This window comes from Peromyscus maniculatus, chromosome 9 (assembly GCF_049852395.1).
Source record: "Peromyscus maniculatus bairdii isolate BWxNUB_F1_BW_parent chromosome 9, HU_Pman_BW_mat_3.1, whole genome shotgun sequence".
NCBI classification, from domain to species: Eukaryota; Metazoa; Chordata; class Mammalia; order Rodentia; family Cricetidae; genus Peromyscus; species Peromyscus maniculatus.
In genome coordinates this window covers 51708960-51734267 of record NC_134860.1, presented here as the reverse complement: position 1 = coordinate 51734267, position 25308 = coordinate 51708960, and the positions used below count along the sequence as shown (strand labels likewise).

Sequence of the window (25308 nt, the reverse complement as noted above, 5' to 3'; positions counted from 1 at the left end):
GAGAGGATGAGGTGAGGGAACCACAGGTCATGGTCCATCCCAAGGCAGCCAAATCTTTCGTGGCTCCTGGCTTCAGTCTTCACACACACACACACACACACACACACACACACACACACACACACACACACACGTACACGAAAGCAGAGGAAGAATAATTTTAGGGAGGGAGAGGGCTGGTGGGAGGGGGTGGGCATGAATAAGGGGGTGGTGGTGAATCTGAACAAGATAATGACATACCTGTAGGAAAATCTTATAATCAAACCCGCTATTTGTATACTAACTAAAATAGTAATTTAAAATTTTTGGAGGTTCATTTTGGTGGAAGAAATTTATAATCCTGTGATGTGCTAGGAGTTTTTCCTAGCTTGGTGGGTCAGAGTTGTCTCATTTGTTGCTGACAAGAGGCAGTCCTGAAGCTCAATGTAGTGACATTTAGATCGACACATTGTCCTCATTTTGGTGATGTAGTGAGCTCATGGGACAGCAACTTTGGGCTGACAGTCTTGAGACCTTGGTTCCATTCCTAGCAATATCTCTGCCTCACTGAATGACTTTTGACAAAGTACAAACCTTTTTTTGCTGGGGTGGGGCTGGCAGGGCAAATGTTTTGTTCCACTTGAAACATGAGGATGTGATCTTTTCCCAAGAACTTCAGAAGACCATCCTGATGTCGCAGCAAGGGAGCAGAAGTGAGTGCTTTGGGACTAGGCATTCTGCACACATACCGGGTGAGGTGTGGAGTGTTGTGATTGCTGTTCCCTGGGTAGAGCTGGCCTATCCATCTAGATTTCCCTGAACCCAGTGACTCCCTCCTTTGGTTCGGAGTCTGTGGTTGATGGTGGCTGGAGAATTGCCAGTGATAATTGCTCTTTCACATGCCACACCGTGACCCCTGCTTTATACTTCTCATAGCAGCTGAGGAAACCACAGTGCCGGGTTGCTAAGGCCTGCTACCTTCGTGGGTGTATACCAATAAAGCTGTGGCCACGCTGAGCTGAGACTAACAGAGCTGAACACCACATTGAAGGTGTTGCTGTTCTAACAGCAGCAGGAAACCAGGGCCTAGTCCCCCAGACAGGCATCTGGGGCCTGGGGATCAGGAAGCTGTGGTGTGACTGACGTGCTCAGCCTGGCTTCCAGCAGACTAATAGCTCAACAGAGCTGAGTGCCCCTTGCCCTCGTAGTCCACAGTGAGTGAAGGCAGAGGCCAGCAGCTTAATAAATGCAACAGAGGCAGGCCTGAGAAGAAAGGCCGGAAGGCACATCAAAGACCCAGGTGAAAGGATCTGTGCCCAGTGATGTCAGAAGCCCTGGGCACAGACTGGCCGGCAAAAGACAATAAAGGTGCTGCCTTCCCAGGAAAAAAAGAGAGGTCACATTCCTGTCCCCGCTTCCAAAACGCTTGCACAATGAGTCGATGGCAGGCTGGGCACAGGTGTTAATCTGCACACACACACACCCCTCCCCGGTACTGCGCCTGGGACTCAGCCCGTTTGTCCACGTGAAGGCAGTTCACAGAAAGAGGTGTCCTTCCTCTCTGTGTTTTACTTTCATCTTCGGTACCAGAGTGGAGAATAATTAGATGTGATTGCAGAAGCTTTATTGCCTGCTGGGAGGGCATTGAGGAAGCTAAACATGATTGTAAAATATTAGGAGAAGCAGGAAGTGCTCAAGCCGTTGGCACCCCGGTGCTGCTGGGAACACTCTCCTGCATGGCTGTGAGGGCGAATCCAGAGGGTGGGCCATCCGTGCCTCAGGAGAGGAGGAGGAGGGGCGGGGGGGGGGCTGGCTAGGAACGGGCTGAGTGCGGCTTTCCACGTTAAGCTAAAAAGATACATGTTCTCTTTCCCAAGACCATTTTCCTCCTGGGTAATTAAGCTGCTGATTTACTGGTCCCCGCTTTCTAGTTCTGGGTAAATAAAGAAGGATGGAACACCATTTCCAAAGTATACCAGTTATAAGGGGAAAATAAAATAGGTCTGTGTTTTCATAGCTTTCCGAGCCTTTATAAAAGCAGTGTGTAAAGCCAGGCCCACAAACCCCACTCCCCAGGGCTTCTGGTTTTCTACTAGACCAGAGGATTAGCTAGGCTTGTTGCCTTCACAGAAAAGCTGGTTTTGTTAGCAGCTGTTTAGAGGCGGTGGTGGCGGGTCAGTTTGGAGCACGAAGGAGTTGGAAGCCTTGGATACAGCATGTTCATAAGCTTTTGATTTTCTTTCAGGAACTGTAGTCTCCTCACGCCAGCCAGCCTGTAAGAAAAGGAAGGTTGTTACAGAATCATAGACCCTGAGCACTGGAAGGGGTTGCAGGGGTGATATCATTTTGGGGTGGCGGGGCTACTGAGCTGCACCACTACAGACATGGTTAATCCATTGTGGAAGACGCCCTGCTAACACGGCAGTGGTTCTGCTAGTCAGTATAGCAATCAAACCCACTGGCTTTCTGGGAACCATCCTTAAACCCAGACCCAGAGAAGGTAAGGAAACTGGCTGTGGGATCAGGGATCTCGTCACAAGGTCAGGACTAAAACTCGCTTTTCTGATGCCTAGGGTACCACTCTTTATACTGCTGTGCTGCCTGTGACCTCTGGACTGAGAGTGACGTAACAGGTGGGGCTGGACACCCATTTGGGAACGATTGGCTGTACTTACTGATCAACCCCACTCTCAGAATCTAGGGTCATTCCTTGAACAGAAATTGATGAACATTTGGACATACTGGGGAAAATAAGGGAGAAGAGTATTCTACTTTATTTGTGTGTATGGGTGTTTCACCTGCATGTACGTCTGTGAATTGTGTGTGTGTGGTGCTTTTGGAGGCTAGAAGGGGGTATCAGATACCCGGAACTCAAGTTACACATGGTTGTGAGTTGTCATGTGGGTACTGGGAATTGAACTGTTGTTCTCTGGAAGAGCAGTCAATGCTCTTAGCTGCGGAGTAATCTCTCCAACCCCAGGGAAGTGTAAGGCTTCATAGGCAAGCCTATCACTCTCTCTCTCTGCCTCTGTCTCTGTCTCTCTCTGTTCTTCCCTCCTCCCCTCCCCTCCCTCCCTCCCTCCCTCCCTCCCTCCCTCCCTCCCTCCCTCCCTCCCTCCCTCCCTCCCTCCCTCCTTCCCTCCCTCCCTCCCTCCCTCCCTCCCTCCCTTCCTTCTTTCCTCCCTCCCTTCCTCCTTTCCTCCCTCCCTCCCTCCTTTCCTCCCTTGTGGGGCGTTTACCCACCACCCCCACAGCTTCCCAGAGTTTTCTTGAGTGCGAGCAGCAGGAAATATTAGATAGAAGGATTTATAGTGGAGAATGTTGCAGAGATAAACAGATAGAAAATAAAGGATAGCCTCGAGAGGGCCTGGAACCTATTCCAACGGGCCCGGACTGTCTCTGGTCCAGGGTTTTTATAGAGACGCCAAGGGGTGGAGCAAAAGACCTCCTCCCCCAGCACAGCCAAGTGCAGACCATCTCAGACACCTGCACTCAGGCCCGTGGTCCTGATCATCCTCTATTTGGACCTGCTGGGTAAAGCCACGAGGAACCCCAGAACGGGCTCCCACAGGTCCCCCCTTCTTAATATATAAAAAAATAACTATTAATGGCTTACAGCAATCTCCATAGCTGTTACACCTCCCAGTATGGGAGTAGAGGATGATATAGATGGCATTTCTCTTTTGAATTAGGTCCAAGGTGACCACAGCAGTCTTAGCTGCCTCAAGCCCTTTCTAAACCAAAACTCTTAAGGCGACTACAAACTTAAAGAATCCCTTAGCTTCATCATTACCATTAACAGGTTAACATAAATATTGCTATACATAGTCACAATTCTCTCAATCTTACAACTCAAAGCAAACTCTTAACAGAACCATTAGAATTAGCATATATGGTGCTATATATAGTTAACAATTTTCTCCGTCTTACAACTTTAACTCACTCATTTGAATTTTCTTGTTAACAGAACATAGGAAAAACTTCGATGTATTCACATCAAACTTAAACATTTTCTTAACTCCACAAAACCAGGGTGCATTAATATCAATAGGTTTCTGCGAACATAATTCAATCTCATAACTCCTCCTTTTCTTTATAATTTTTAAACAAAAACTCAAACCTAGTTAGAGGACCCAAACTTTTCTGTTTAAACAGTTCCATTTGTAACATAAAACCAGTTCCATAAGTAATTTCATTTTTACATAAACAGTTTCACAAAACAACTCATAAATCACCAGTTAATAAAGCATATATGCATACACAAAATTGCATCTTGATTCTAAGTAGAAATACATTTCTTCATTTAAACAGTTTCTTTTTTAACCCAATTCCAGAAAACCGTTCCTAGGTCATTACTATAAGTAAGCTCAAAATTGTCCCATTGCAATGAAATCTCTCTTGTTCATTTCATTTAAGTACCAAAATTCAAATGATAAATATTGGTACTAGCCTTCCAAATTTGAAGAAAGTCATAACCAAAATGTTTTTGTAATTTTATCTCATTTTAAGTTCAAAAAGTTTAAATAAGAAATAAATTCTGGTACCAGGCTTTTACTTCCAAATATGAAGAGACTTTTTTAACCAAAACTTTTTGCAGTTAATAATTTTTGTTCAAACAAGCGTCTCTGCAACTTTTGTTCTCACAGACAGACCTTTTTAGTATAGTAAGATTTTAAACCGCACCGTTTTTGCTGTTAAGCTCAGGTTTTTCTGTGCTGCGTTGATATTCCACGGATCTCAGCTGCGGATGCCTTGTGCTGGTTCTGGCGTCCGCCATTCTTAGCTTCTTAGCGGCTTCTGGAGCTTTTGAAACCATTCAGACTGCCTATTTTGCAGTCTACTAGGACACTATCTCCTGTGTCTCAGGTGTTTTCACCATATACATTAATAGACTCACACTTAACATTTACACTTTTTCACAAACTCACATATAACATTTTTGCCTTGCAAAGCATTTAGACTCATATTCAACATTTACACGTTTTTACAAACTCATATACAACATATTAACATCTACTTATTTATACTTTAAGGAAACTATAGAACTACTTTAGCAAATATATTTCTTATTAATTCTTATATACTTATATCCATTCTATCTTATTTCTTATTTAAACTTACATTTACAACTAGCATCTTACAAGCTTATTACTACATGTCTTAAGACTACCTTAGATACTTCTTACAAGCTTATATTCTTAAAGGAACTCTATAGATCTATTTTACACACTTATATAGGCTACCATTAGCATATATCTAACTTAGCAAACACCTAAAGATTTCTTAACACAGATCTAACAAGACAGAATTTTTATAAACTCACATATCTTATATTTGTCTTTCTACTTCTTACTCTTAATTATTATCACCATCTATCAGAAAGATTCTCTTAACTAGACAGGAAGTACGTACATCATTTCTAAAGTTTACAGTTTATAGTTAGCTTTGTTATAAAGCACTGGGATTTAGTGAGTGTTGTCATTATAGAGTTGTGATACTTGTTGCTAGGGGATTGTAACATTCTCCGGACAAAGCCACACCCCAAAGTTGCGAGTCGGCCTTTTTGAACCGGCAGAGATGCACTGTCAGCGGTAAACGGTTTTTAACTAGAGGCTGTCCCTTCACCCAAATTCATAATAGCTCCCCTAAGTACTTCAATTCAGACAATCGTTTCTATTACAGCAGCACTTTTGGTTTGCTCTACCAAGAAATTTCACTTCACACTGAGGGTGAAATTACCATATTTAGCTGCTGTAAAGCTCTTCGCCAAAAACTGCACAGCTATTAGGTGGTATTTTAAGGATTTTAAAGTGACTTGTTTGCTCTTATAGGTAGCTTTTTGTCATCCAACTGCCGTAAAAACTTTGCACAGCTATTAGGGTAAATAAGGCATTTTACCAACAGAGCCCCAAAACGCGAAGCACCTAGTTCCGTATCCTTTCAATTTTTCATTGGAACTGACACTTAAACCCTTAGACGATTTTTCTCATTTTTAAAAGCTGTATTTTAAGTTTAGAGCCGACAAAAGTGTTTCAGGGCAATGTCACCATCTTGAGCGGAAAAACTACCTTTCCCAGAATGCATTTCCCTTATATCAGTCCATAATAATATCAGTCCCTTATATCATTTCCCATATCAGTCATTTTCCATAGTTCTTTTTGGGTCTGAGAGTCAACTGGTTCTCTTTTACCAGACTTGCTTACAAATTCTTGCCCGGGAGGTTTGAACAAAGATTTTTTTTGCTTTTGCAATGGGAGATTTGAACAAGCATTTTACATTTTCAGCTATGGCACATTGGGAGGTTTCTAGTCTCCTCAGCTGGCTTTAACAGGTGTCTCTCCTTCATCAGACACTGGCCCCCGAATCAGAACCACACCTGCCTCGTTAGCCGCATTGAGGCTGGCATTTCTGATAGCAACTTTCCTCGGGGCTTGTGTTTGTTTTAGCCAGTCAGTGAAAAACAAGATCATTTACAACAGAGCTTTTCCATAGCTCCTTCAGAGATTTTCTCCCACTGATCTATCTCATTTTGCTTGCTCCTTCCTTCCCCAGATGCAGAACTTCAGGTATCTGCAGCTCTGTACCTCTGCTAGCTGCCTTTGGAGGTAGGGGCTTTTTTTCTCCCCCCGAATCTGCCTCCAATTCTAGCAGCTTTTTCAGGTCATACATTTTCTGGGGAGGTGTTTGTCCCTTCTCTGTTTCTTCAGAGTCTTTCTCCCAGACAGTTCCCAGTTTGGTCTCTGTTTATCCCCTCTACCCCAGAAACAGTTTCCGACACTACAGCGGCGGCTTTCCCTGCTACTGAAGGTAGGGGCTTTTTGTCTGTTTGTTTTCGGGGTCTGTGTGGTTTACGTACAGACTGAAAATCTAACAAGGGAGGTTTTTGCCATTTCTAAACTCCCATTAGGAAGGACAGGTGCTTTGCCTCATCAGGCCTTCACCTGGCCCAGTCCCCCAGAGGGTTGTGTTTGCTTGTCTGGGTGCTCAGGACAGAGCTTATGCCAAAGGCAATCACCCCTTAGGGCTACACTCCCTCATCTCATGGGAGTCAGTTGAAACAAAGCTTTTCTCAAAGAGATGCTTTCCCCAGACAGCGTTCTGACTCGGCAGCACGACTGCTTCAGACCCAGTTCATCTTTACTGTTTTCCCAGAAAGCTCCTTTCTCTAATAGGAAAGCTTTTTCTCAGATTCCTTTTTGTAGTTGTGGACCTTTCAACCCGGGACTTGTAGGAAAGTGGACAACTGTGCCGTTCCCACCGGCTTTAGCTTTGTTTGTTCATTAGCAATCTTCCCCTGGGTCCTGCACCTTCCTGCCTCAGCTCTGTGCTCCAGGAAGTTCACAATTGCAGGAACCCTAGTATCCCCCGAAATGCACTCCAACTCAGAGACGCTGGCCTGTCGCCTCTGGGTTTTTGCTCAGAAGCGAGGATACAATGCTAACAGTTTCAGGGAATCTTTGCATAGGACGATGAGGAGCACCTTTTCATTCTGAAACACTCACTCAGAACCTTTGCTACCTCAGCTCCGCTGCAACTGAAAAGCTTGGCTTTTTTGCTTTTCTCAGGTAAAGTTTCCTGCCCTTTTGGGCTCTCTGTAGCTCTTCACCCACACTCTCCCCAAGCGTTTCCCTCAGGGTACTCTGACCCACTGTCTTTTACAAGCTTGAAGAGACAGAGCTTAGAAGGGGTTTTTAGAAACTTGTCCTTGCCTCCTGCATTGCAGGGATGATTTTTAAAGCTTGAAAGAACTTAGGTTTTGCTGTCTTGAGTTTCTTGTTTTCCCATAGAGCTAATCACAGGTGGTCCCCATACTAATATCTTCAGGTGATTCTACTCTCGTCTTTCTGAGAGAAGGTTAGAGGCTTTAGTTTTTAAGTTTCTTAAGAGAGAAAGATTAAGGCTTTTTAGAGAGATTTTTCCCCCCAAATTTTTCAAGAAAAGCTTTATAGTTTAAGAGAAAGGTTTCTCCCCCCCCAGGAGAAAGACCAACATTTCCCAAAACTTCCCAACTTTAAACTTTGACTTCTTACACCCCCATTTTTGCCTCAGGGAGAAATTACTTTCTCCTGCCGCTTGGATTTGGCATTTCAGCTGTCCCCGGGTCAAAAGCTTCCATAGGAAACTTTTTCTTTCTCATAAGCTCAGAGAAGAGCTTTTTTACTACCCGTAAAGCCCAAAGAAAGATTTTTCCCCCAGTTTGCTTTCAAAGCCCCCAAAGTGAGAAAATTGACGAGTTTTTCTGTCTAGTTGCCTTACTTATTTTTTCCTACACAATCTTATACTTCTAAGTTTTTCCTAAACTATATTACTACCCTATATCTTATACTTATCACAGATAGAAATTGAGAAAGGGATAGAAGATAGAAAATTTTGACAGAAGAGAATTTCGCTGCAGCATCGGACATCCTTCCAGTCCGCTTTCCTTTTCTCTCGAGGATAAAACCCCTGCCTCACCAAAAATATATATATATAAAAATATATATATATTCCATAACACCGGCATGCCTTTCCACTGGCAGGGCTAACTCAGCACTTTCACCAAAAACTCTGTAATAAAACTATTATTTTCCTTTATCTTTAGTCCCTATTACTTTGTCTTAAGTCCCTGTTCATTTGTCTTTAGTCCCCCCTTTTTTTGTCCCTTTTTTCTTTAGTCCCTTTTTTTCTTTAGTCCCTTTTTTTCTTTAGTCCCTTTTTTTCTTTAGTCCCTTTTTTTCTTTAGTCCCTTTTTTTCTTTAGTCCCTTTTTTTCTTTAGTCCCTTTTTTTCTTGAGTCCCTGTTCACGGCGCCATTCTGTGGGGCGTTTACCCACCACCCCCACAGCTTCCCAGAGTTTTCTTGAGTGCGAGCAGCAGGAAATATTAGATAGAAGGATTTATAGTGGAGAATGTTGCAGAGATAAACAGATAGAAAATAAAGGATAGCCTCGAGAGGGCCTGGAACCTATTCCAACGGGCCCGGACTGTCTCTGGTCCAGGGTTTTTATAGAGACGCCAAGGGGTGGAGCAAAAGACCTCCTCCCCCAGCACAGCCAAGTGCAGACCATCTCAGACACCTGCACTCAGGCCCGTGGTCCTGATCATCCTCTATTTGGACCTGCTGGGTAAAGCCACGAGGAACCCCAGAACGGGCTCCCACACTCCCTCCTCCCCTCTCCTCCCTCCTTTCCTCCCTCCTCCCCTCCCCTCCCTCCTCCCCTCCCTCCCTTCCTCCCTCCCTCCCTCCCTCCTTTCTTTTTGAAATAAGGTCTTGTTATATAGCCCTAGCCAGCTTGATACTATGTAGACCAGGCTGGTCTTGAACTCACAATAATCCTACTGCCTCAGCTTCCCAAGTGCTGACATTATGGGACAGTACCGCCACACTTTCCTTGTTTGTTACTGTTTCCAAACCTCCTTTACCATTTATGGCATAATTAGGATGGAGTTGGAACTATGAAGTAACCACTTCTTACCTTAGAAGAAGAAGAACTTGGCAGTGAAGAGAAAATTGATGGCCACACTCTTGGCAAACAGCATTCGTAGCCCCAGCACTGTGAGGGACATCATATTTACCTTCTTGGTGTGAACTATGATGGAATAAAAGTAAAACAGCGGCTTCAGGAGAGAGCAAATTTCTTTCCACAGTGCCAGCAACTGTCACCAGTCTGTCCCAAATGGCCATGGTTCTTCCTGACCTACACACCCAGTGTGGTGCGAGACAGCATTCAGAGCCCTCAGGCTCCTGTGCCCACCCAGACAGGCCAGTTTGGGAGACACTGGCTCACAGCCTGGCAAGCTCTACTGGGATGGAGGTTGAGAGAACCAGTGGGCTAAGTATGGTTTTGTTGTTGTTGTGGTTTTCTTTTGAAATTTGATGCTTTGCAGTCTCATGTGTTGATGACAGAATTTGTCTCAACCACTTGATTTGAACTAACCTTTTGGGCCATGGCAAGTCTCTGAAGTTTGTGTGGCATTTTCATGTTCTGGTGGTTTTATATTATCTAGAAAAAAAAACAATAGTAGTCAAGATTATGTTGGCAACCAAGAGGCAAAAGGAGGAGACTCTAGGTTGGTAAACTGAGGACAAGCGGGTCATACAGCTATTTATACAGACAGGATTCCTCTTGTTTGGGATCTTTTTGGCATCATCAGGGCATCAAGATGCTCTCTAATTTGTAGGCAGAACAAGGATTTCCAATTGCATGATGAGATAGCCTCCCTTGTGGAATTTTGGTATTTGTTCTGGAGTAAATGATATCTTTGGTGCCAGACATTTATATGAAAAAGACTGTGTTGGTGAAGATGAGGGATAGGATTAAATAAGAAGAGAGATGCAGAACATTTTCTTCTTAGCCAGAGTTGAGAACCTTCTTTTTCTTTCTTTCTTTTTTTTTTTTACCAGCACAATGCTAAATCAAAAGTAATCTATGCTGGCTTCACACTGCTCACTTCTCTTCCCCCGAGTTTCCCGTCTAAGCTCCTTCAAGATAGATACTCACCGAGAGAATTTGCATGTGGTTCAAAGTCAGTGGAGTGCACAGTTTCACTGTTGTGCTGAACTGAGCATGTCACGGAATTGGAATCTCCATACTGACCAAGCTTGACGGCACTGTACTTCCCACTGGGCGAGATGACTATAGCAGGGTCAAATTCTGCTATCTTCTTGGATGATTTGAGACTTATAGTCACATCCTTGGGATAGAAATCCTTCACCAGACAGGCAACATTCGTTCCATTTTTCATGATGAAAACAGATGGTTTGGTAGGTGGCTGAATTTCTGAAAATATAATCAACTGAGATGATAATTTACAGTATTATGAGAATTAAACCAGTGTTGGTTAGAATCTAGAACACTCTATACCTTGTTAGTGGTGTCCTTGATAGCATTTCATGGAAGTATGGACAAGGTAAGAGGAAAGAAGGGGCAGTTAGTTTCACATCTAATAAGGAGCTGAAATGAGAGAGGGTTGGAAGAACGATGGGGTATGACAAGTATAAAGAAGTTTCTAGAACTGAAGATCTAGTAGGGGGCCCTGGATGTGATCCCTGGCACTGCATAAACCCACCATAGTGCTATGTACCACTTATTCCAGCTGGGAGGTAGAAGGAGGAGGATCAGGAGTTCTAGGTTATCCTTGAGTACCAGCCCAATCTTGGCTATATGATACCCTGTATCAAACCAAATCAAAACCAAAACCAAACTCAAAAAAGGCTGGAGAGCTTATTTGGTAAAGTGTTCACTCTACGACCACGAGGACCCGAGTCAGATTTCTAAAACTCACGTAAAAATGCCATACATGGTGGTATGTGCTTGTAATCTCAGCATTGGGGAGGCAGAGACAAGACATCTTCAAGGCTTGCGGGCCAGCCAGTCTCACCTGATTGGTGAACTCCAAGCCAACAAGAGACCCTGCCTCAAATGAAGTAGATAGTGTTTTTGAGACTAATTCTCAGTATTGTCCCTTGGTTTCCATTTGTTAATGTGTGCATGCACTGGCACTCACATGTGTACCTGTGCACACACAAACATTAAAAAAAAAACCCAAGTTTTTGGATAAGCTCCATTTTAGTTATCTATGATTTGTTCATTAGCTGGACAGCTAAGGTCAGGCTGAATATCTATCTGTGTCAGTTGGTTAGTTTTAAATATAGGAGCCTTTGAAGGGGATAGTGGAAGGTATTCATATTTTGCATTGCCCCCCCCCATCACCTCCTTTTGGTAAGACCAATGGCCCTATGCTAAGTACTGCTGTAATGCTCCTTATCAAATTCTCTCGTAAACTGCAACCCTGGTGAGGACGGGACTCCTGAGTTTCACGATCTCTGACTGTGGATTGGAGTACTTGTTCTAGGTTGGCAGAGTTGATGGATTCAGGGAGACAATAGCAGGCATACAGACAAAGCATCGTGGTTAATGGAGTAAAACTTAACATTTATCCTCACTGAAGCCGGGGACAAAGAGGGAACTCTAGGAAGCCTCATGGTACAGCCTACCCCAACCAGGCTTGTCTTGGGGGCCTTATGGGAGTCTGGGGGACCTCTTTAACATGAGATGGTGAGACTATGTCAGTTAAAAACACAGGCTTCTAGAAAGGTCTGCATAAGCAACTGAAACTCAGAGCGGGGCAGTTGGAGTCATTGTAGGGTGTTGCCCCCGTTCTGTAGACTGGAAGAGATCCCACTGAAAGTAAAGGGTAGATTTCTCTCCATTTGGGTGGGCACTGATTCTTTTCTAAGGGCCTGGCCACTGTACAATTTTTGTTTATTTCTGTTTGTTTGAGATAGTCTTTATATGTATATCAGGCTGTACTCAAACTCTTGATCCTTTGGCCTCACTCAGCCTTCTAAGTGATAACATTACAGGTTTGCTACCTTCTAGGAGTCATTTCTTTTGAGACAGGGGCTCATGCATCCCAGACTGGCTTTGAACTTGCGATATGGTCAAGGATGATCTTGAACTTGTGATTCTTCTGTTTTCATCTCTTGGGTGTTAGGATTGTAGGCACATACCATCAGAGGATAACAACTATCATTCTTAGAAAGTACTTGCTGACGTAAAACAAGCTAAACCCATCTCTTGTTTTATTCTAAGAGGGGCTGTGGAATGAATGCTGGTGCTGGAATTGGATTCTCTGCCTACTTCGCCTTCCATACCTTGCTTTGAATATAACCCACCATTATTCTAGGTATGCACTTTTTCTTTCCTTAAAACTGGAAGTCTTGATGCTTTGAGAAAGACAGTAATGATTCTCTCATACTGCCTAGTTGAAGCCTCTGAATTGTGATAAATTTTGTGTCCACAAGGCTTGGATTCTATGTTATCTTTAAATAACCACTAAAGAAAGGGCTTTGTTATTACCTACAATAAGAAACAACCACTGACCTGTGAGCAGATTTCTAATCCTAAGATTCATTTCTGACTTTCAATAGTAATTTCTCTTATGAACATAGCCCATAGTATTTACTAGTAAAGAGCTGGGTTTGTTGGTATCAAATGAAAACTATGTTGAATTACAACATACTATTATCTCTTATGGGTTATGATCAAGACACCAGGTCTCTTGCTAAACAGAAAATCTTACTAGACAGAAAATCTTGGTAGTGCATATGCAAGTAGAAAAGAATTGACTTTTCTATTGCTCTATCCAAAGTTGGGTTGGAGTTCTAGTGATGGGGTCCATGGTAGTAAAGCTATAACCAAATCAGTTGGTCTGAATTGGTTGAAAGGAGTGACTCTTAGTGAGAAGGTGCCTGCTGATCTCCACAGTATAATTAGATCATGGCTATCCCAAGAGAATAAGCTGTCCTGAGAAGGCTTCCTCATGACTATGTCATAATTCTCTATTTTTTTTTGTCCATCAAGAAGCTCAAATGAAAGATTGGGATCTGTTCTGGCACTCAGGGCAGGAGACGAATTCCCAAGATTCTGACTATGTTGGCTTTAGCTCTGGACAAGATTGGGTTTCTTTTCTTCAAAGAGTTTCTTAGAATTATCCACCCTCAACCCTCGTGAGAAAAAACTTTGCTTATTTTTTTTCCTTACACACTCAAGTCACTGACAGCAAAACTGATAACCTCAGCACTAACGGCTGAAACCACAAGTCTTCGTCACTTGTCTTCTTTTGGGAACTTGGTATTTCTTGTTCACGATCCTGTTTGTGGCTTGAGATGTATTGTGGTTGATTTTCAAGAGAATTAGGAGTTAGAAATTTGTTCAATAAAAAAAGAATCAAACTAACCAAAGCAAGCTCAAACTCATTTTGTCAATTGTTCAAGAGTACGGTTCAATTTGAATAAGTTGGACAGCGAAGGCTTGATTGGACTTTTGTTGTTTGGGACAGGGTCTCTCCAAGTCATTAGGACTAACTTCACACCCAATCCTCCTGCCTCAGCTTGCTGAGTGCTAATATTATCGGTATGTGCTGCTCGGCCCAGCTGCTTGTGTGGGATTTTAAAATCTAAACACATCAAAAAATTATCATTGATTAATACTTTGGGTTAGGGAGATTATTTGTGAATAACATGAACATTATAATACAGCTGGCAAGGTGGATGTCTGAAGAATTCCATGCAGGCACATGCTGAGACCTGAACGTATTTGTTGAGGTTTCAAATTGAACACAGTGCATTGATTTAGTAAACGTTTTCTCAGTCTCTCTCCCTGAGTTAAGATCCATATGTTTAAAACAATTGAAAGAAGAGTTTATTAATCAAATAATTGGCCTCTGATTGGCATGGTAACTAAAGAAAACAGAGATCTGGTTTGAGTTGACCCTTTCTTTTTAAATAAGTAGAATGGACTCCATGTAGCTGTCACTTGGAACTTAGTCTGTTTTGTATTTGATTTAAACAAATATTTGAACATAACATTTAAGTGAAAAATCTCATTGTTTATCTTTTGAGAACAGTCTCTTATTATTCCACAAATATGACTATATTTCAACACTTTCTTTCAAATGTATTTACTTGGACAATACCATTTTGTTTTCCGACATTCTCTTATGAGGACTCATACAGTGCTAAAATTACATGCTGGCAAACAGCAGAAAGATAAGAGAATGTCCTTTCTAAATGTCCTTTATGACTTACAGACTTAGATATTATCCACTGTAGAACCACCCAGAGCATCTTATTGGTTCTCTAAGAATGTGGCATCTGTAATACATGTCACTCAGAGTTTCAAGGCTCTTTGCCAGTCTGGGATTTCACTTAAGTCCTAAAGTTTTCTCTACCTGGTTACTCTCACCTGGTTAACCACTTGTCTCCAAAGCTTTCCTAGCTATGGGACTTTTGTGTTTTGTAAGGAGGCATGTGGACTAGTCAGCTTAGTAAAGATATGTGCAGAAAACAATCCATTTCCTGGGAAGTTTGAGCTTAAGTGCCCCTGTGACTCCCTTCCTCCCAGGGCTGCATTTATTAGTGTAATTTTAAAAAGATTATTTTGTTTTCTAGATTGATCTGAAGATTCAGGAAATAAATGAGGACTCGAGTTTTAGTATCTATATACTAAAAATAAAAGTAGTTACAAAGGCATGTTAGCAGTCCAGTGTCCTCACTCTGGCCCATTTCCTTCTGCCCACTCAATTGTTGAAATGTAAGAGAATCTGCTAGTTATAATTAGTAATATAATCTGGGTAGTAGCTCTAGTCTCAGGACTCAAATTATCCATAGAAATATAGAAAAAAGTCAACTTACGGGGCTCCACAAGGAGCTTTGTGCCAGTTCCAAAAAACATCTGTCGGGTGACCCAGGAGCACATTATCACCTTGCTTTACAGATAACCAGGCTGGGGCTAGCCCTGGGTCAGAGCTTGAACATCTGTGCCTTGCCTTGGAGCCTGCATCTCAGCCTACAGCGCCTATAGTTCAGAGACTTACAAAGTTGTTCTTGATGGGACAGGGAGCTGAGTGCACAGAATGTCCCTTTCTTTTGAGCTAATAGTAGCTGAATGTTTGGATAGGAAAGTGAGCAGGAAGGCTCCATCTAAGAGGTCCCGGGACAGGGCTGAAGCAGGACAAGAGAGGCTGACAGACAACTGACTTCAAGATGCAAAATTTAACTCCCAGTTTATTGGGAAGGCTTTCCAAGAAAACCACAATAGCTGGATACAGAGATAGAGTTCTAAATTTCTTACCCTGACTGAAAAAAGCAAGGAGAGGAGGCCCGAGGAACATCGTTTTTTTCATACTTTGGTTCCTTTTTCTTGAACCACAAATGGTATATCTTGATTTGAATCCTCTTTTTCCTCCACTACTCAGATGAGTTTCATGGTAGCAATGAGTTTTCTTTCTAATTACTGAGCCTAGAAAAGGGGCAAGGACCTGCGGGTTGAGTAACAAAATGGCTGTGTTTGGCAGGTGTGTAGAGGGCATGTGGGTCAGTCCTTGTGTTGTCCTCATTGAGTTTTGTTTTATAATTTCTTCTGGTTCTGGGGCCAAATATGAGTCTCAGAAGTGTATAGTAATCATCACGACTATGTGGATCACACCATCTCATCACCAAACTCAAGAGCAAGAGCTAGAGCCAGGGAAAAGAGAATGACAGTGAAGGAGGACCATCCCTTGAACTGGAAGCTTGATTTGAAATTCTCGTTTTCCCCACCTGAGCTTCACATATCACCTTAACTGCCATCACTGCAGGTAGAAACCAGAGAAAAAAGTAGAACATCATCGGGAAGTGTGGTCAGTGCCCTAACAGAACAGAGAGTAAGCATTTATATTTTCAACCTCCTTAGCCCCAAGGCTCCAAAAAGTGCAGCCTCAAAGATTTGACTCTTAACACAGAAGATAGTTCTGCATTTCAAGTGGAAATGGTTTAAAGAGAAAATGAAGCACAGTACTTTTTGCTCAGATGCAATTTGCCAAACATCAGTCAGACTGCAATCAGCTATCACATAAGTTGGCTTTCCTCCTTCTCTTCATTGCTCTGATGTTCTTAGAGGTAAGAACACTAAAGAAATCTCATGGTTTCTCTGGGAGCAATAGGCAGTGAAGAATGCTTACTTATTAAGTAAAAACCCTTAAGGTTTTATTATCCTCTGAAAGGCAGAGACCCAGCTGACAGTTCCAGTTACTTAAGAGGGCCAGGTTCACTACTTCCCTATACCTTTTCCTCTTCTTTCTTTCCTCTAGAATGAGAAAAACTCACATGTCACCATGTAAGAGATAATAACTGCCTCGTTGGCCTTGGCATTTTGGAAGCCATTTGAAAGACTTGTTCTCTGACTTGGCTCAAGTGCTTGGCTGTTAGAAGCCAAACCTCTGACTATAGACCCTGGATTTGCAAACACTGGACCAGGTTACCAGTGGGTAGTACTTCCAGGAGAACGCCATCACTTCTTTATTGTTTTGGAGTCAGTGGCTGTGCTTCTGTGTGAGAATATAGGTCCCTGAGGCCTTGTGCAGACTCTCCAGATTTATGGCTAACAGAAGAGGTAAGTGTGACTCTGGCTAGGATGGGATCTTGGGGATCACTTAGTCTGCAGTCAGCCTTGCTGGCTTAATGCCAGTTCTCAAAGAAAGAAAGAACAAAAGAACGAAAGAAAGAAAAGAGACCAAGATGGATAGATAGATAGATAGATAGATAGATAGATAGATAGATAGATAGATAGATAGGGTACATCTAATGCCTTCTTTCATGTCTTTTCATTGTTTCTACTTCCCACATCATGACTGTAACTCTTTTTCCTTTGAGATCAAGAGAGGCTCATCTCAGCTGGAGCTTCTGTGTTCTAATCCCTGACCAGAGAGAGGGTCAGAACCAGAAACCTGACCTACAGCTTTTCAAGGTGGTTGTAGAAGATTTATCCTTATTAATCTTTAGGATAGAGTCTTCAGTTATGTATTGGGTATTTTCTTAAGAAAAATCCACTGGTCCTCAAATTTTATTCTAATTCATTGCAACAAATAATGAGTTTCAAGTTTAAGCCCCCCCCCTCAATGTCCGGAGAAGCTTCATTTATGAAACTGTGCTACAATAACTCCAAGGCAGTAGTTCTCACCCTTCCTAATGCTGCGACCCTTTAATACAGTTCCTCATGTTGTGTTGACTCCCCCAACCATAAAATTATTTCATTGCAGCTCCATAACTATAAATTTTGCTACTGTTATGAATCGTAGCATAAATATCTGGTATGTAGGATATCTGATATGTGACCCCTGTGAAAGGGTCACTCAACCCCCCAAAGGATCATGACCCATAGATTGAGAACCACTGCTCTAAGGGGCTGAGCACAAGTTGATTCTGTGATGAGCGGGTGCCCACTTCCATAGATAAGCTGCATTGCTACAGCACTAGCTTAGGTATCAGTTGACTGCTTTGCTACTCATCCCTTTCAGTCCACCTCATCTGTTTGGATAGGGTTGGTGGATTAGGATGTGGGTAGCATGAGGAATAGAATCTTGTGAAGGTTTCTGAGATCTAAGCATTGCATTTTGCAGCCTGCTTATCTCCTTTTATCTTCTAAATGTTGACATTTAGGGACGTCCCTAGGTTTTTGGCTACTAGCTCCTTAACCTACCATCTCTTATCCCTAGATTTTGCTGAAGATCTCATTTTTTTCCTAAGAGAAAGGAATCATTTTGGTTTTGCTGAGCTTCTCAATGGCCATTGTAAGCAAAAATAGTGATAGGAAGGCTCAGGTAGGCTAATGACTGACAGATCATGCTTCAGCAGGACAGGGAAGGGCAAAGTGCACTGGGGGTGAGGGCCACTGAGAGTTGGGTCTCTTCAGGAGTTCAAGAGCAGCCACATAAACCACCATCCACATCAGAACCTTATACTACTTAACACTGGTGTCTACGCCACTTTAGCAGTCGTTGTAAGCAACTTCATGAGCTGGTATTATTAGATCCATTCCACAGGTGCTGTCCCTGGAGGTGAAGACAGCAAGTGTGGCCGGGCCTCTTTCTTATGCCTTTGAGATCCCAGTTTCCATTCATGGAGCCAGGAAGATGGGTGATAGGACTGGTAATGGCACTAGCTCACACTTGTTCAACCCCCCGTGATCAAACGCAGGCTGATAGAAAGATACGTAAAGAAAGCTGAGTCTCTCAATTGGTCACAAGATATCCCCAACACTGGACTTGGCGGTGTTTCTTGCCAAATTTGGTCTTATTATGTGGAGTATTGTTAGTATCATAGTGTGTTCAAGCCAAAAAGTTCCTTGGAGCCCTTTTCATGTAACCATAAGAAATTAGAGTTCCGTGATGTCACAGAGTTGCCAAATAGAACGAGACTTGGTTCTGAGTTGTCATTGAACAAACTTCTCATCATACCTCATGACCGCCCCCTACCAGGATGACAGCCGTGGCCTGGGCCAGTATGTGGTGAAAGCACAGATGTTGAACCATTTTTTCTGGAAGACAATGAAGCCTTTCCAGAAGGGACATGAGCTCAAGAAGGCTAACTGAAAACCCACCCTACATTTTATCAGACGTTTTCCCTGATTCTAAAATCACCCCTTGGATGATTACCCCCGCTGGAGGCAGTTTTCAGTCATTTGAGACCTCTGATCTGGTGACTTAGGAAAATAGTCAAGAAAGACAGTGTCAAAAGACAGTGTCACAGAAGAAGAAAACAAGTTACGTGATTAGACCTCTGGATGGACAGGCTCCCCTGAGAAAGAGAAGTGTTTTTCCTCAGCCAGGAAGCCTAATCCAAAACCAATTTGCTTTTCCTTTTACAGCAGCCCTCGCTTCAGATGCCAAGCTGTGTGAGATCCACTGGGGGATTTCCTGTCCCACGGTCTCATTTCTCTTCTTCTAGGGGCTAGCTAGCCTCCAAGACAAACAGAAGGGCACTTCTACGGCATGTAGAAATCCAGCTTTTCTCATGTCCCATTTTAATGAAATTTGCCCTCTGAAGGAGAGATAAGGAATGTGGACTGGCAAGGAGTTTTTATTATTATTATTACTACTATTACTATTATTACTATCACTATTTATTAATTCAATAGTTACAAAAGATAGAACGCCGGTCCCAGAGCAGCGGTTTTTAAGCTTTGGGCAACATGAAGGTATGGCAAAGCTCCATTGAGTTGTGGACTTCCCTCAGCCTGACCTTTTACAAATTCTGCTTCAGGTCAGTGAGAGCACTGTGCCACCGCCAAGCGCACACAGCAGCTGTACTTTCTAGTGCATAGTAGCACCAGAGTCCACGGGAACTACATGTTCAAGAATGCCACGTTTTAGCAAACTTTAATGCCATACTCATGCTTAGAAGTGACTGCTAAATTAGCTCTGTTATTTGTAAAACATCCCGCCCCCCATAAGATTGCCTACATGTCTGTCACTCAAAAACCCAAGGAAAGACTAAACATTTTCAAATCAGTTTAGAACCCATGGAAGACTGAAGTTCTCTGAGAATCACAAAAATAAAGGGTCATTCTTAGCTGTGGTGAACAAGATGTCAGAAAGACCCTTAGCCATTACCATCTTCATGACATGTAGGGAGCTCTATTTTCTTCCTTATAAAGTGAAGAAATGCTGTCTCTATTGGTAGGTTATAAGACAATGGGAGAATAAGTATAGAGCATCCTGTAAGCTACAAAGCACCAATGTAATTCTTAGAATTTTATTAGGTCTAGACTGAGGGAAGAGGAATTTTACTTGAAGCAGGAGAGATGTAACTTCAGGAAGGACAGAGCTCAGACTCAGGAGGAATGCTGGGAGCCGTTATGGAGGGAGAAGGAATCTCACTTTTGGTTCTCTTTGACCAGAGGATGGTGCTCACTTCCCAGGGTTACAGTTGATGGCTGGAATCCAGGTCTCTCTATTCCTTGACCATTGCTCCAAGTCAGTTATGATCTCTAGTCCATTCTCTAGCCTTCCCTTTCAAATCAGAGTGTAAGTCCTTCCAGTAGCTTATAAGCTACCCTTCCCCACCTTGATTACGAGCTTCATTTCTCTGACTGTCCCATCCCACATCATCTCTGTATGCAGGTTAAGTCGTGTGTGTGTGTGTGTGTGTGTGTGTGTGTGTGTGTGTGTGTGTGTGTGTAAGCCAGAAGTAGATGTTGTATATCTTCCTCTATCATTCTAACTTTTTGAGTTAGGATCTTTCACGGAACCTAGAACTCATTGGTTAGGCCAGACTATCCGGCCAGTGAGTCCCAGGGGTCCTCCTGTCTCTGCCTTCCCAGTACTGGATTGCAGGCGTGTGCCACTGTGGCAGGCTTTTTACATGGGTTTTGGGGATTCGAACTCAAGTTCTTGGATAGGCATTGTAACCCTTTACCTACTGAGCCCTCTCTTCAGTCTCCTTTCAAATTTGTTTCCTGGCACTCGTTCACTCAGCCACAGCCTCCTGACCGTTCTTCACACACTCCAGAGAGCACCACGTCCCCTTGGCCTGGGAGTTCCGTTCCTCCGGGGAGCTGCCGGGCGCACTCCGCCACGTCAAATGCCACCTCCCCAACAAGACCCCGTCAATGAACGTTACACACGGAGCCTTCCTACTTGTGCCCTTGGTCCTGGTTCTTGGGTCCTGCCTCACTGTTTGACCTTGTGTCATTGGCCTTTCCAGAGTAAGAAGTTTGACCCGCCCTGTTTAGGCTGACTCTTTGTACCTAAAATAGTGCTCGGCACCACTGAGAGTGACGTGCCCCCGGGCTGCAGAGCAAATTAGCTCTGTTATTTGTAAAACATCCCGCCCCCCATAAGATTGCCTACATGTCTGTCACTCAAAAACCCAAGGAGAGACTAAACATTTTCAAATCAGTTTAGAACCCATGGAAGACCGAAGTTCTCTGAGAATCACAAAAATAAAGGGTCGCTTTGCTGCTGCAGTTTTCTGGCGTACTTCCGTGGGTTTCCTTCTCCTTTATACGGGTACCAACTGAGGTGTCCTCCGGTGGACTGAGTCACTCGTGTCAGAAAACACATTCGGTGTCTTACAGGTCCTTGTGGACAGTAAATCTTACCGTGTTTATCTCCATGGACCAAGAGGGATGGGGGGTAACAAATCAACAGTAATTTTTAGATGGACAAAAGGACTATAAATAATAGAGCGGAGAAGGGGCTTCTAGGAGTGAGTTGGAAAGGCCTCACATTGTAAGCAGGCACTGGGGGAAAGTTATACCGGTCCCTGGTGGGAAAAGGCTCTAGGTAGAGAGTTGCACACATAAAGACTCTGCTCTGGGAGAAGCTTATGAGAAAGAAATGGGGGAGGAGCACTGTTGAGGAGCCAACTGGGAAGAATAAGGAAGCTACCCAGGACCTCCTGGGGGAAGGTAGACATTCTGATCTCTGTCTAGGCCTTTCTCTGACTTTAAAGCTGCAATGTGAGTGACGAGCCTGCCTTCCACCTCTTGGGATGGATGCCTCTCTGGGTATCCGGTTTGGATATAGGGGTAGGAGCCCTTCCTTGGTGAGGGGGCTGTTGGAAAGGAAATAGCGTGAAGTCCTGATGGGGTGGCTTTTCTGCATGGCGTGGGAAAGTCCTCCTCGTGTGGAGAGACAGCCTGACGGAACAGCAGGAATCTTAAAAGCACAGATGTGGAAACCACACAGGTGATTCAAATTGGAGTTTGGCTAAGCTGTACGATCTTGGGTAACCTCCTCCCAACATGATTCATTTTCCTTGTTTGCAAAACACAAAATGGTAACTAATCCCAAAAGATCATCTTGAGACTGAACAAATGAACTGATACAAAGAAGGCACTCAAAAAGCCTTTTTGGACTTAAGGATGGTATGTAATAACAGACAGCATTGTAAGACACCCTTACAGCCTCTTTCATTCAGGAAGATGTTTCTGAGGATGGTGACCCTTTTGTTAACTCCTGCCCTGGACACTTTCAAGCACATGTTTACATTCGGCATCTTACTGCATGGCATCCCCAGGTTTATTCTCCATGTAAACTCTATCCACCAGCCTAGGATACCTGGTGGGACCTGCTGCTGGGTGTAGATAGGATCGGCCAGGCTAGGGTTTCCTGGAAACCTTGCAAGCAAGAGCTTGAAAGGGGCTTCCAAAGAAAGAATCAAAAGAAAGTTGGCTTCAGAGAAGACAGAAGGCCCTGTTTGCAGTTGTACCTCATTAATCCAGCACCGGTTGGCTAAAAAGGAAGGCGCCATTGAAAACTATTCTGGACTCTACCCCCTAGATGCGCCTTATCTTCTCCAGCTCAAAGAATAATGTGGCGCACCGGCTGGGTGTCTGGCAAACTTCAATTAATCACATCTCTTTTTTTTTGGAGGGGGAAGAGGGTCATATCCATCTGTCACAGTTTGCCAAATCATTTTCCTTAAGTTCACTCACTTTTGAAGTTAAAATATAATTAAAAGGAAACTTTAAGCCATATGGATTTGAGAAGTGATTTCTGCTATTCTGCACCTGGGGGACTCCGGCCCAGTAGATCAGAGCACGTTAACTCATTAAAGAGCTCCGGGAACAAAGGGAGATTAGGGAAATCGGTCACTACCTCGCTGGGGGTGGGGACATGCTGTTAGTTTTGTGAGAAGTTTCAAAGTCAAAGAAATTTAAAGGCAAAAGTCTGAGTGGCACGACTTTACAAACTTCGACTGCAACCAAAACAAAAGCGGCAAACTTGAGCTCCCCTGCTTCACTGTTACTTTAGCCTCAGCTGTCTCTTCCCTGCTCCAGTCTCTACTGAAGGTAGCCTTGCGGGGGCTGGAGATGCCCCAGGCTTGGATTTCCCTTCCTGGCTCCAGATCCTTCGCTTCCTTCACTTCCTACACTCAGGACCCTCCTTCCTGTTCGGACAGTTCTTTGAATGAGGAGAGCCTGACCCACGACAGTCTCCCATCTGGCCTCTCCAGAGCCTTCTCTTGACCTTGTAAAACAAGCTGAAAGTCAAAACAGCAGGGGAGAGAGCAGGTGTTGCTTTCCTAGACACCAGTCTGGTGACTTGTGGCCGCCACTGGTGCTTAGACCAGACTTCTTTGCTTTCTAGCTTATTGCTAGACTTCTTTAGTGGAGTTTAGCTTACTGGTTTAGTAGACCCCTGGCTTAGGGGCAACATCCGGCTACCTGACTATAATAATTAACAGCATCTACTGAGTGGAAACCACTATCTTTTTTAATAACAAGAAGTTGTTGAATCTCGTCAGCAACTTAAATGATATTAAAAGATACTTTTTGTGTAGCACACACTCAACACTGTTACTGTGACTGCTTTAGAACAGCTAGGAGCACGGGTTCTGAAGGTCCATAGGGACTTCCCATAGACGTTTCAAGTGTCTCTTGGTTGGGAGTCCCACAGACACCCTTAATTCTTATTCTTGGATCTGGTCTCCCTGGGAAACACACTGCTCCATCCTTATTTCTCTCCGGTAACAGATTCTATCTACAGTTTGAACTAGAAGACACGAGTGTCTGGACACCTTCCTTCCACGGAGGACTGTGCTCACATATTTGTAGTGAATGGCCACTTACTCTGGCTTCACGCTCCGTGTCCAGGACACTGGTTTCATTCTATGCTCTCCCAGGAGAAAGCGTTTGACCTATGGAAGGTCAGCATTATTTAAATCTAGAGCCACTGCTATAGGATCACCCGGGCTCAGATGCATCCTGACTCTGCTGAAGCAGTCCCACTTGGGTTTCTATAGTTCGACTTGATTCCGTGAAGCAGGCACAATTCTCCCAGGTTCTGAGCTGCATAGGTAATTTCAAACCCCCCAAATTCTACTTCTTTTTATAGATACCCCAACTCCTAGGGAGCAGCTAACCATAGCTCACCTCTTCCAGACATCTGCCTTGACACCATTGAATCATTATTGGACACTATTAGGTTTATCCATATTATTCCTTTCACATTTCCTCATACTTCTACCTAGGTGGAAGATCCCTTAACCCCAACCAAATCCAGACAAATAAACAACTTACTTGGTTCCACGATCACTTGGGTTCCTTGTCCAAAGACGAGTTTGTCTGTAGCACAGCCACTGAGGCCATTCCAAAAACCTCGACGGTTCTTCCCCGCCTTCTTTCTGTAGACTTCATGACTGCGGTGTGGGGGTGGGTGGGGGCGTTCATGCTTCTGTACTTTAAAGATGGCACTGGTCACTCATCCAGATGGCTCCTCATGACTTTGCAAATGTGTATAAGGATGGGTTTGCTTACAGGAGGTTGATGTTTGAACAGCATGTGGGAACGACATGTTCCATAGTAAATGCTTCCGACACAGTACACGTGTGACATTCTCTTAACTGTGTTTTCTGCTGTTTTAAAGTGTTTCCATTTCTTAGACCCACATAGAAGCGTTTGTCTCCGAAAGCCAACACTGTCAGGTCTTTGATCCATGACTACTCCCGAGTTGAGGCTTTTACACTTGTCCTGTGGCTTTAGGTCAGAGAATATATAGAACAGCAAGGGCGAGGGAGAAGTGGTATGAAGTGATGGTTTGTTTCAGGATAAAAAAACTTCAAAATTGTTAAGCGTGGCTGGTGAATTAGCCACAGACAAATCAACCTCCTCTCAAGCCCACCTTCCCAAATTGCAAAAGAAAAGAACTTGGGCAAATTTCTCTAGGGACCTGACTTCACAAATTCCATATGGAACGGCTCGTTTAGTTCTTCTAGTGCTGTAGAACCAATATGAAAGCGTGGCAAGGGTATGCCTTCCAACAAACGCCTTTTTGTATTCCTCATTGGTAGCGTAAGTAAATGATGAAATAACATTTTCACCCAGGGAACAGGCAGAAGGCAGAGGCCTGCAGTGGGAGTCATCTTTTGTCCAGTCCACTTTCTGACATTTTTCCAGGCTTCCAGACAAGGAGAACAGGCTGCCCCATTGTGTTTGTCCTCCATGGCACCTGACTCAGGCAGGACGCTTCCCAGGGAGATGGTTCTTCACCCCGGGGAGTTTTTGTACAGGTCCCCAGTGGG

At 43.6% G+C, this 25308-nt stretch overlaps 1 protein-coding gene and 1 gene segment (V, D, J or C); both read right to left on the bottom strand.

The window, feature by feature from the left end:
* The window catches only part of LOC102917268 (M1-specific T cell receptor alpha chain-like), a 775359-nt gene that overhangs the window by 78041 nt on the left and 672010 nt on the right, over positions 1 to 25308 (bottom strand). The window lies entirely within an intron of this gene.
* On the bottom strand, positions 1582 to 24462 carry LOC121832288 (T cell receptor delta constant-like). The segment is given in 5 exon segments: positions 1582 to 2252; positions 9434 to 9547; positions 9896 to 9961; positions 10460 to 10738; positions 24308 to 24462. Coding segments are annotated over 3 exon segments (423 nt in total).